This window comes from Thalassophryne amazonica, chromosome 1 (genome assembly GCF_902500255.1).
Source record: "Thalassophryne amazonica chromosome 1, fThaAma1.1, whole genome shotgun sequence".
Lineage (NCBI taxonomy): Eukaryota > Metazoa > Chordata > Actinopteri > Batrachoidiformes > Batrachoididae > Thalassophryne > Thalassophryne amazonica.
In genome coordinates, this window is record NC_047103.1 from 61,980,230 (window position 1) to 61,993,135 (window position 12,906).

General features: G+C 39.5%; 1 protein-coding gene across 1 annotated transcript in view; it reads left to right on the forward strand.

Annotated features, from left to right (window-relative positions):
- ofcc1 (orofacial cleft 1 candidate 1) overlaps nucleotides 1-12,906 on the forward strand; it is a 217,375-nt gene that overhangs the window by 79,870 nt on the left and 124,599 nt on the right. Inside the window, exons 15-16 of the mRNA XM_034166227.1 lie at nucleotides 4,268-4,341; nucleotides 7,120-7,265. Of these exons, the coding sequence (XP_034022118.1) occupies nucleotides 4,268-4,341; nucleotides 7,120-7,265 (220 nt within the window). The remainder of the gene's footprint in view (nucleotides 1-4,267; nucleotides 4,342-7,119; nucleotides 7,266-12,906) is intronic.

Below are 12,906 nucleotides of genomic sequence, written 5' to 3' on the forward strand. Positions count from 1 at the left end.
CAGTGAAGTGTGTAAACAGTATCTCATGGTGGTATGGAAATTGGGACATTATTGGACCAGATGAGTTAGCAATTAGCAGTGGTGACAAGAAGCTGAGGTTGAAACCAAAGGATCGTTAGTTGCAGATTATCTTTTTAATTTATTTATTTATTTTCAACTGGCAGAATTATTGGTAAACCTACATAAATTTTTGGTGGTGCTACAAGCCCCACTGAGACCCAAGATTCATGGCAGGCTATTATTTGTTACATTTATACTGTGTGCCATTGGTCCAGTAGGGTATTGTAATTGCTTGTGTGGATATCTGTCATCTGTCTGTCAGACTTTGTACAAAATAACTCAGAAACTTGATAGGAATATTTTTTGTGTGTAAGTGTTGGAGAAGACACACTTTTAGAGCAGATCTGTCAAAATGTCAAGGTCATTAAAAATACAGTCTGCATTTTTATCAGCATATCTCTGCAACCAATAAAGCTCAAAAAGTGATCAAAAGCTTACATTGATTACTTAATCATTTTTCATAACATGCTATTAATGACATCCTGTTGATGTCACTATTGTAAAATTAAAAAAATGCTGGATGCCTGCAAACAGTAGGGTTATATTATCATGTCTCCTCTTATGTGTTTCAGTAACTAACATACTCGCACAGTATCATGTGCAAGTGCAGGGTACGCATTACTTCTGAGATGTCTTTTATTGTAAACGTAATGGATTAAATATAATATAAACCTCCATTCAGGCTCATGCATGAAGACATTTTCATAGCATGTGCATCAAATAATTTGATTTATTTGAATTTTATTGGAACCTCACCACTCAGGAAACATTATGCATGAAAATGAAAATATAATGATTTTATCATGAGAAATAAGCAAATCTAACCTTCTTACCATGTAAGTGTAGTGTAGGCAGTCCAAATGGTTCCCAGTAAAGCGATGGTAATTAAAACTTACATCTGTATGAGAATCAAATCTGATGTCAGACTCCCTTAAAAATAAGTGAGCAAAATATTCCCGTCACTTAAGTGCATTGTAGCCATTAGAAGGATTTCTAACGTGTCGCCTATGTTTAAGTTATTATTACCGATATACTTAACCCTGCAGCGAGACAAAAATGATATCATGGCAGAGGTTTCCGTATGTATTATATAGATGTGACGGATTCCACGGGAGGGAAGAAAGTTTCACATAGTGGGATTTTTACATGTATCAAGCTAAGGTTTACTTAATTACAACCTCCAGGCAATGCAGGAACCCTTTTTTAAATTCTGTGAATGTTAATATGCTAAATAATGCAGATCTCTGACTCTTCAAGCATGAGACACACATCTGGTGGCTTACCATTTAAATTACATCAAAAAAAAAAAAAAAACAGTGAGACAGCTAGAGAGAAGATGGCGAGGGTGAAAAAAAAAAACACTTCAAAAGTAATTTCCAAAAGAAGAGAAGAATGGGAACATGTATTACATCCAAATGTAATTTCTTTTCTTCTTTTTTTAATTTTTCATCATTACTAATTGCGCACATTAGAGCTGCAAAGAGATGATGAGTTGATGTTTCTCTTTGCAAAAATTAATATTAATTTCTGCTTTTCCAAAAAATTGATTTTTTTCATAAACAAGATTTTAATACAGTGTTACTCGCTTTACCAGTTTCACTGGAGGTACTCACTTAAATGGGAGTGTGTTTTCACTCATAGTGTTAATGAGGGTATCCTCATGAAAAATCCAAAGTAAATTGTACAAAAAGCAATGCACAAATATTTTACATATCCCACATGTTCATAAGCTGGGCTGTGATTATGTGACCAAAAAATAAAAATAACATGATAGCAAATCTCATGACAGGAGCAAAATAAATAAATAAATAAATAAACAAATAAAAATCTGGACATTTGTACTTTATTATTCTTACTCTAATGCGTTTTTCTGAAGGCTAATTGTGAAACGTGTGTTGTGCATTTGTGTGGAAATTCATAGGAACATGCATGAAATACCGCGCTTATTTTTATTTTATTTTTTATAAATATATGTAATGCTTCATAAGAATGCATTGTGCCAAACACATTAAAATCATATTTTCATAAAACTCTGTTTTTTCTAATTTCTGAAAAAACTGTGAAGCTTTGAGTCCGCCCATCCGTTCGTCTGTCCATGCTCAGCATCAGTCCAGTCCTATTACTGCGAGGGTCTTCAAATTCACAGGGAGCAGTCTTTGGACAGACCTGAGACAAGTTCAAAGATGGCTAATCTTGACCTATTTTATAGGGCAAAAGGTCACATTCTGTTTCCTGTTTTTATGCTCATACTGCCGAGGGTATTTTAGCATTATGTTATATTTGTTATTGCTTTTGTATGATGTGTCCATCATATCAACTGCTAAATTTCTTGGGTTGGATAGATCATATAGAAGGGGGGAAGGATTGGGGGATGTGACTTGGTTGGGTATAAGGGCATGCTCTCCCAGAAGATATTAATGATCTGTAGTCTTTTTCCTATAATTTAAGGCATTCTTGTAAGCAAAATATTGAGTCTCATTTTGTTGTTTTTAATACACAATTTTTTTAAACACATGACATAGGGGAAACTGGGGCACGGTAATCAGTAGCTATAGCTGCAAAACAATGTATATTTGCAGCAGTTATACCATATTTTTATGCATAAAGACACCCCCCTTATAAATGAATGTTTTGTTTTTGGATACATTAAGGGTAAAACTACAAGTGGCAAGTGAAGTCAGTTTTTTCCTATCAAAAGTAAATTTTGTGGGTGTCATTGTCTTTATATTTATTTCTCACAACAGAGGTGGCCCAAAAAATTGTTATTAGCTAGAAGACTGCCCCGTCCAACTGATGAGCATGTGTTATGTCTTCTCCAGACTATCAGCTATTTGATAACATGACTCATGTGTGTCACATGCACCCGGGGCACAGTGAATCAGTCTAGAACGTGATTTTCTAATCCCCAGTATCAAGTGGATGACAAATATTACTTGTTGAATCTTATACATTTATTTTTCCATGAAGTATTTCTACAATTTGTGTATATAAACAACTATTTTCACATTTGAACAGAAATCATGACAGCTGTACTTCTAATCGAAGTGGCTACGGGTACGTACATCTGTATCTTCTGCGGGACTGCTAAAGGTACGGCTCGAGGTTCACTGAGTGGACGTACGTGACACCGGTGGGAAATAAACACGTGGAACAAGCGGTGAAGAATATTTTACATCCACTAATGCTTCAGCTGAACTGTGCTGTTTCTTTTTTCTCCCTTGTTTCAGAAGCCATAACTGGCAACTGTCTTCTCGTGTTAGCGGAGGTTAGCCTGCAAGCTCGCCGTCATGCTGATAATCATTCGAGTACATTTGTTTAATGAAGCTGCTGTAATTTAAGAAATTCATCTAATGTAAATGAAGAAATTCATCAGAATATCGACGTGAATTGTGTTTTGCTTCTTTCATCGTCCATCCACCTCAAGTTCAAAGCCCTGTTTTCTAAGCGAGGTGGAAAGAATTGTACGTGACACCGGACCTTTAGCCGCATATGGTACGGGTACTGATATATTTGCGCATTCTGATTGGTCGGTAAGACACCCTCCGTATCTTTAGAATGGTCTCTGTAGATACGGGTCCGTACCCGTAGCCACTGCCATTTCTAATAGTTTCTAAATGACTTATAAAATCACTATATAAGGCACTCACACATTACATAGCTGGTTTGCTGTATTATAGTTTGCATATGCATCAGCATATATTTAATAATTTTGAAGAAATCTTTATAATCATGTGTTTTTTCATTATATTCTAAGTTGATTCACTGTGCCCCATGAATTAGTGTCCGGGGAACAATGAATCAAAAATTTAAAAATCGATTTAAACACCTGTAAATTACACTTGGGGAGAAATAAATAACACAGCCTTATAAACAACAACTTGCTGTATTAAAACCAAAATAGAATTACCTAAACCTATGCATAATGTGTTTATGATGCCCCAAACATTTCTGATCCACTGTGCCCCGACTTCCCCTATTCTGAGGACAGTAATTTCAGTCAAATGAGCTGAACTGTGCACTACCGTAATTAATTCTGCATGCAGCAGAAGATATGTTTATGGAAGACATTTTACATATTTTCTAAGACCTTTGGTCAGCCTGCCCCCCCCCCCCCCCCCACACACACACACAGATTCGGTTTTCTACTATAAAGATGATCTTTCACATTATTTCTCCGTTTGGAATTCAGGGAAGAATTCTTCCTCAGGAGCCATTTCTGGAAACACAGGGGAGAAGAGTGAGGCATGCAGGGAGAAAGCAGACGGTGGGATTCACTACAAGGTAAGGCAGTGAGTTAAAGGCAAGTGTTACCCGTCCTTAATACAAGCGCCCTCTCCGCTCTGCTCCCTCTTTCCCTCTCTGCACCCCTACACACACCTCTCTGGCTTATTATCTGAGATTTGTCAAAATACATTTCACACTAACAGGTATTTTTCAGCCTTCAAACCCAGTTTTGGTCTGCTTGACAAGCCAAAGCAGCTCAAATTCTGTGAAATCAGCAATGCCAGCCAGCCCTCCTTTTCTTTTTTTTTTTCCGAGCTGCACTAAACACACCTCTTCCTGTGCTACAGAGGACTTAAGCTAAATTAATCAAAGCTTGCATGTTACCTGCAAACTTTGAAGTGATAATTGCAAAATGACTGTGTGCTGATCAGGCGTTGCTGCCTCATGGTCTGCCCCCCACCATTGTACCTTTGGTTTAGCTTTTAGTTCTTATGTTATTGTTAAGGTAGAAGCTTCCCATAGGCGGCTCTAGGGTTGGACTTGATGGTGCTGTACCCCCGTTCTCCCGGGCCTCAAGATCTTCAACAGCCCCAAGAAATATGAAGATAAAACTGCTTCATACCATCTTGATCCCTGTATAGCTCTGTGGAAGTGAAACATGGGTGATGAGCAAAGGGGACAAAAAGACATTCCAGAATAAATGCCTATGGAAGATAACGAATATTAAACTGGAAGATCAGGACAGTAAATTTTTTTAAAGAAAACAAACATGAAACAAGCAAGTGCAGAGGTCTCAAGGAGGGGGGTGATCAAAAATAACGCTAATCCAACTGAGTGGAGATGTTTTGCCACAACTTACTCTTGTAACATGTTTAGTATGACAGCATAAAAAAACAGAAAGTGTTACATTTTGTGCACACATGAACAACACACATAAACAACATGCATTTTGCCCTTAAAGTTTAGAAATCCATGTTAGGGTTATGATAAGACTAACAACAATAATAATAAGCTGATTTCCACCATTTTTTCGGTAAGAAGATCCACTGTGTTGTTGTCAGTGATGTCATCACAGCATCCGGCTGATGAATATGTGGGATAAGTAGAAATTTTTGTCTACTGCTTTTTCTATGTTTTACTGCAAAATTTTGGGAAGGCAACCTGTCTGTCAAGACCCTATTTGCCTCCTTGCAACTACTATTCTGTCGCTTGTTGATAGATGTATAGGTTTTCAGTTGTCCTATCACTTTTCCCAAATTTGTGCTTCTTTTTTCAGAAAGGTGCCTGTTTGCACCTTTTGTTTTTTGTTGTTGTTGTTGTTGTTTTGTTTTTACAATTTCTGCTACCTAACTGGTAAATAATCACACACACATACACCACCACCCCACCTCTCCCCCCCAAGAAAAATGCCTTTAGAGATGATGCCTACCACTGATACCTACAAACAGCATCACGCCTCTTCTCACGTGCACATCCTCCACCCTTCTGAGTCTTTATCCACACTTAAATCACAATTAAATGGGTGCACTGTAGTATTATTTTCTTTCTTTGTAAGTTTTTTGCTGTTCTGCCCTGAGTGTGCCAAATAAATTCATTCATTCATTCAAATCTGATGTACAAGAATTCTCGGATCACCATTAATTTGTCAAATAAATGATCTCGTTACTCTGAGGTTGTAATTCTTTCCAGCTTCTGTGGACCTTGGGTCTCCCCCCCCCCCCCCCCACACACACACACATACTTCTAATGGACATATCTTTAAAATGTTGCATATCTGTCAAACGTTGTGGTGTGCAACCCAGTTGTCTAATGATTAAGTGTAGTGATCTCCAACCTGCCCCAGCCTGGGAGCACAAGGGATCAGATTTCAGCCCTTCAACCTGCAGTGCAAGCCTAATTAAAATGAATTTTCTCCAGGCGTCCACTTTGCCCTCAGGGCCAGAAACCAGCTATATACAGAATCCACTGCTAAGGTATTGCATTGAATTTACTGTGAGGAGACACGGATGAACACTGCAGTTTATATATCTCCTGCCTTTTTTCTCCCTCCCTGCTTTCTTTCCCATTCCTTCCCACCTTTTTATTGTGATCATCACTCTGGAATCCAAGCTTGCTTTGGCAAAGATTGCCCTATGAAAACGAATGGCGCTTTTACGGGGCCCTGCCCATTTACTACTTCCTGGGCCCAGTTTATCTCAGTGGGAGAGAGAGAGAGAGAGAGAGAGAGGGAGAGAGAGAGAGAGAGAGAGAGGGAGGAAAATACAGGGGCAGAAGAAAGAGAGAGGTTGCTTATTCCAACTGTGGATCTCATTAACATACATCAGTGAGTATTTCACAACTTCAAGCGTAAAAGCACTAAGCCCACCCAAGGGCAACACAGGCAGGGCTGACAGGGCCAGCGAAAGCAAGCCGTTAACATGTTGGCAGCTTAACAAATAGTATCTGCTCCCAAGTACCTTGGTGAAATATTTAAAACCCCACTTCCTAACTCCTTCTGACTGTGTTTATGACGATGACAGTAAATGACTTGTGTGGAAAAAAAACAGTGCCAGCTGCTCAAATATCACATATTTAACGCTACCGCCGCCACCGCCACTGTACATGCTCTTCCCCCAAATGAACTCGGCTTGAATGATAGCGTGCTGTATGCGATTTCGCCGTCATTCTTGTCTGGTGTCAGTTGAGGCGCAGTTGAGATATAGGAGCGGCTCCAAAGTGCCACGCACACTGTCACTGTCACCGTGTGCATCCCCCATGATAAATTCACAGGCCCGTTTCCTGCTTTGATTACAAATGACATCCGCATGTGTTCTCCCCGATTTCTGCTCCTCACAGAAGAAGCCAATCAAGAAGACAAATAGCTGCGGCCCCAGCATGAGCGGCAGCAGTGCACCGCCTCGGCAGGCAGACAAACAGACGATGCAGCCTTCAGTTGAAAACGTCTCCACGGAGGAGATGGAGGAGTATACATTCTCCCTACAGTAAGTCTCGCCACTCATTATATCCTGCCTCTGCATTGCAGAATTTATATATGCATTTCTGTGCATGAAAGACAGCGATGAGCGTGGCATTAAGCAGAACAGCACTGACAAGAAAATGTACCTAAAACACATCCCGTGCAGACACTGGAACGCTTACTAAAACGCCAGTTTACATTAGGTTTACCTTTATTTACACAGAGCATCTGGAAAGTATTCACAGCACATCACTTTTTCCATGTTATGTTACAGCTTTATTCCAAAATGGAGTACATTAATTTTTCCCTCAAAGTTGTACTCACAACACCCCATAATGACAACATAATTTTTTTTTTAATTTTTGCAAATTAAAGATAAAAACTAAGAAATCACATGCACATTAGTATTCTCACCCTTTGCTCAATAGTTTGTTGATGGACCTTTGGCAGCAATTACAGCCTCAAGTCTTCTTGAATATGATGCCACAAGCTTGGCGCAACTATATTTTGGCAGTTTTTCCCCCTTTCTCTTTGCAACACCTCTCAAGCTCCATCAGGTTGGATGAGGAGTGTCAGTGCACAGCCATTTTCAGATCTCTGCAGAGATGTTCAATCAGATTCAGGTCTGGGCTCTGGCTGGACCACTCAAGAACATTCACAGAGTTGCCCTGAAGCTACTCCTTTGATATCTTGGCTGTGTGCTTAGGGCCATTGTCCTGCTGAAAGATGAACCATCACCCCAGTCTGAGGTCAAGAGCGCTCTGGAGCAGATTTTCATCCAGGATGTCTCTGTACATTGCTGCATTCATCTTTCTCTCAGACCTGACTAGTCTCCCAGTCCCTGCCACATTCAAACATCCCCACAGCATGATGCTGCCACCACCATGCTTCACTGTAGTGATGGCACTTGGTTTCCTCTAAAAATGACACCTGACATTCACACCAAAGAGTTCAATCTTTGTCTCATCAGACTAGAGAATTTTGTTTCTCATGTTCTGAGAGACATTCAGGTGCCTTTTGATAAACTCCTGGCGGGCTGCCATTTGACTTTTACGAAGTAGTGGCTTCTATCTGGCCACTGTACCATACAGGCCTGACTGATGGATTGGTACGGAGGTGGCTGTCCTTCAAGGAAGATTAGTAGAGAAGCTTGAATCTTCGACTGGACTGGATTGCTTGACGCGAGGACATTTCGCTTCTATTCACAGAAGCTTCCTTCTTCTCTAAAAGCCGAGGAAGCTTCTGTGAATAGAAGCAAAATGTCCTCGCGTCAAGCAACCCAGTCCAGTCGAAGATTCAAGCTTTTCTACTGTGGAAACCACCTGGACAACTGAGAGCCTACACAGAAACTTCAGGAAGGTTCTCTCTCCACAGAGGAATGCTGGAGCTCTGACAGAGTGACCATCGGGTTCTTGGTCACCTCCCTGATTAAGGCCTTTCTCTCCCGATCACTCACTTTAGACAGCGACCAGCCCTAGGAGGAGTCCTTGTGGATACGAACTTATTGCATTTTCGGATGATGGAGGCCACTGTGCTCATTGTGATCTTCAAAGGAGTAGAAATGTTTCTGTACCCCTCCCCAGATTTGTGCCTCAAGACAATCCTGTCTTGGACATGTACAGACAATTCCTTTGACTTCATGCCTGGTTTGTGCTCTGACATGCACTGCCAACTGTGGGACCTTATATGTATACAGGTGTGTGCGTTTCCAAATCATGTCCAATCAACTGAATTGACTCCAATTAAGCCGAAAAAACAACTTAAGGATGATCAGTGTAAACAGGATGCACCTGAGCTCAATTTTAAGCTTCATGGCAAAGGCTATGAATAATTTTGTACATGTGATTTTAGTGTTAGGGTTTTTTTAATAAATTTGGAAAAATCTCAAAAAAAAAAACTTTTGTTCACTTTGTCATTATGAGGTATCGTGTGTAGAATTTTGAGGAAAAAATTTGAGGCTTTCCAGAGTCACTTTACAGAGTCACTGGCAATAAAAGTTTCAGATCTGTACGACCTAATCCAGGAAAACATACCCATTGTGGGTTGGCGGGTTAATGAAAAAAAAAAATGTTAAGTGCAATATGAACCTTATGAATGTAATTCATACTGGACTGACAGTCTCCAGAGTCAATAAATATGGGTCATAATGTGAGTTTTTTGATATGCTAATGTACATGTCTATGGTAGCCTAGCTTTAAGTTCTCTGCTGCTACATGTTGGCACCATGGAAATAGAGACCTGGAATGTACATCATGTGAATAGCGGTATGCCGCACGGCGGCCATTACTAAGGGTGGAGAGAGCACCTTGAGCCTGTTAAACAGAAGCGAAATGAGGGGAAAAAAGGCAGCCAGTGCTTCACCATCAAGTGCACCAACTACAAAAACAAATTCTCAAATACTAAAATGAACTGTACAAGAGCCTTAATGTAATTATGTAAAACAAATGTCTATTTTAAAGTTCAATATGTCGCAATTTAATATCGATATACTGAGACTATAACAACGCCATAAGTTCTTTTCATTAAGCTGCGTTTACATGCATACAAATACAAATGTACAAAAAAAAAATATATATATATATGCTTGCAGTTGTTTAATATCATATGAAAATTCAGTAAGGTATATCTTATATATTATATTCCAATTGTAGGGTGGAATTATGCTAATATATAAGGGTATAGCTAAATATCTAAAAAGACAGAGTAAAATAGGAGAGTAGAAAAGAGTAGAGTAGAGCCACTTAGGTGCCTGGTCTTAAGAACCAGGGATGGTGAATGGCTTTATATCTACTTGTAATAAAATGCATATATATATATATATATATATATATATATATATATATATATATATATATATATGTTGTTGTCATTAAAAGACTAGCAGTAATATTACAGTGGAAAAAGCAGCAAGGTAAATGACCACAATGGCAAGGCATACTTCAGATTTATATTTTAATACATAAGGATTTTTTTTATCCAAGTTTTTAATCAGCTTGAACACAACTTACAAGGCTTCATTTATAAAAATCCACAGAGAATTATGATGACAGGAAAAAAAAAAAGTAAATTCCCCAAATTTCCACACTTTACATAAAACATTTTTTTTGTACCCAGGCATGTATGGATTCATTAGAAAGAGCAATTAAAGGGCTTCGAAACAAGCCTACGTTTATTAAAACCTGTTAACAATTAGCGACAATAGAGTGAGAAAAGCAGCACAGTTTGTCATAATTTCCCCAAATTTCTGCATTTTACATATTTTTTTGTTTCACTCACACATGCATAGGTTCATTGGAAAGAGCTTTCAAAGGGTTTTAAAACAAGCCTACATTTATTAAAATCCGTTAAGAAATAGCGACGCTAGTGCAAAAAAAAGTAGTCAGTTTATTACTGATGATCTGCCCATTAGCCAAGCTAGCGGAAACGTCTTTTTAATCAGGAACCAGGACCTTCATCCTGCTACATATCTCACCACCATTTTTCAGTTCGTCCCAAAGTCACAGGTGCATTTAAGCATGTTCTGTGACTACCCACATCATGCCGACAACCGTGACCGTAGGACCTTTGTGGCCGGGACGGCAGTGGGATCGAACCCCGGACGGCTATCACTAAAGACCATTCCTCTACCAGATCAGCCAAAGGGGAATTCCCCGTTAGCCAAGCTGGAGGGAACGTCTTTTCAATCAGGACCCAGGACCTTCATCCCGCTACATATACTCTGCCTGGATAACATTTGGTCCCGATCTAAATGGAGTAAAATACACTGTATTATAGAGTGAAATCAGTTCTACTATCTTGTCACATCAAGTGTTTCTACACCAATATGAGTTGATTTTACACTGTGATAGAGTTGATTTAGCACTGTGATAGAGTTGATTTAGCACTGTGATAGAATATATTTAACTCTATTTGGACTGGGACCATATGTTATCCCAACAGAGTAAATTTTACTCTGCAAAATTTTCTGTGTAGCATGACGGGGAATTAAACCCAGGTCAACAACTATAATATAAATTACTTGGAGCACATGCCTGTTCGATGGTCCGTTCGGCAAGTTAACCGCACAGAAAACCATATTATTATTATTATTACACATATTTGTAAAAAATTCTCACAAAGAAGCCATTTGGTGATGCAAATATTATCCATTGCCATCGTGCTATGTGATACCAGTGACTTCGACAAGATGCCTTTTTCAAAACACGTGAATGATTAAATCCATCATGAATCACACCTTTAAAGGATACTCCTTACAGCCTTGGTCAGGTTTTCAGTTACAATTTGAAAATATACTTAAAACTGATAAATAAATAACAATTGTAACTACTTCTTCTTTGTGCTTATCTGCAGATTACAAACCAGCATTACAGGTGCATACTGCCTCTAACTGTATCTGAGTGTGTGGAATCATGACTAATTATTCTAAGTCAATATAACACAGAACATCAAACAATAAAATGAAAAATAAAATAATCCAAATGTACAATAAATATCTTAGTACTACTATAAAACAGTACAGGTTTTGCAGATTGAGCACAATCATACAGCACTTTTGAAAGACTAAAAGTGCCTTCACTGCACATGTATCATTTGGGACCACAGGAGCACATCTGAGATGGACTCTCTTCACCCAAAATGATTAAAGGGATTCATGTGATTATTAACCATCAGATGACAAGGTTTAAATCATTCTAAAGTCAGTTTTAAGCAGAAAGGAGGTGATAATCAGCAAGTTGTTACTGATGCTCTGAAATGACATAGGCCTCACAGCAGCTGTGGCGCTCTGATTGGTCAGCTGTCTTTTATTATGAAATAATGCTGAATTTATGTGGAAATAATCACTGTACAAAAGCTTCAGATATCTGTCGCTGAGATAGATGATGACTGGAGTGCAGTGTTAAGCAGAAACGAGGTGATAATCAGTGAATCGCAGCTGACGCTCAGAAATGACGCATGCGCAGTGAAGGCAGGGCGGACCGATTTGTAGGGGGGAACCGTTCGGTCTGTGACACCGGGTTCGGGTCACGTTGGCAGCAGAGCAAGCAGGTCATTCCACACTCCTTGGTGAACTCCTGTAATTCTTCCCAGGGGATCCCAAAGTGTTCCCAAGCCAGCTGGGAAATATCATCTCTCCAGCATGTCCTGGGTCTTCTCTGGGGCCTCATCCCAGTGGGACATGTCTGGAAGACCACTCTACACAGTAAAATCACCAGTATAAAACTAACACTGACAGTGTTGAATTAACACTGCCAGTGTACATATGGTCCTACTCTCATAAGACTGGGACCATATGTTCACTGTCAGTGTTAATTTAACACTGGTGATTTTACTGTGTAGGGAGATGACCAGCGGGCATCCTCACCAGGTGCCAGGTGCCTTTCGATGTGAAGAAGCACAGAAATCCTCCCAAATAGTGGAGCTTCTCACCCTGTCCAGGAGTGTAAGCCCAGATAACCAACAGAGGAATCTCAATTCTGCCACTTTTATCCGTTATCGTATTCTTTCAGTCATTACCAAAAGCTCTTGACTGTAGGATAGGAGTGTAAATCACCTGGTAAATTGAGAGCCTGGCCTTCTGGCTCAGCTCCTTCTTCACCACAACGGTCTGGTACAACGTCCGTAAGATTTTAGACGCTGCTCCAGTCAGTCTATTGATCTCACTCTCC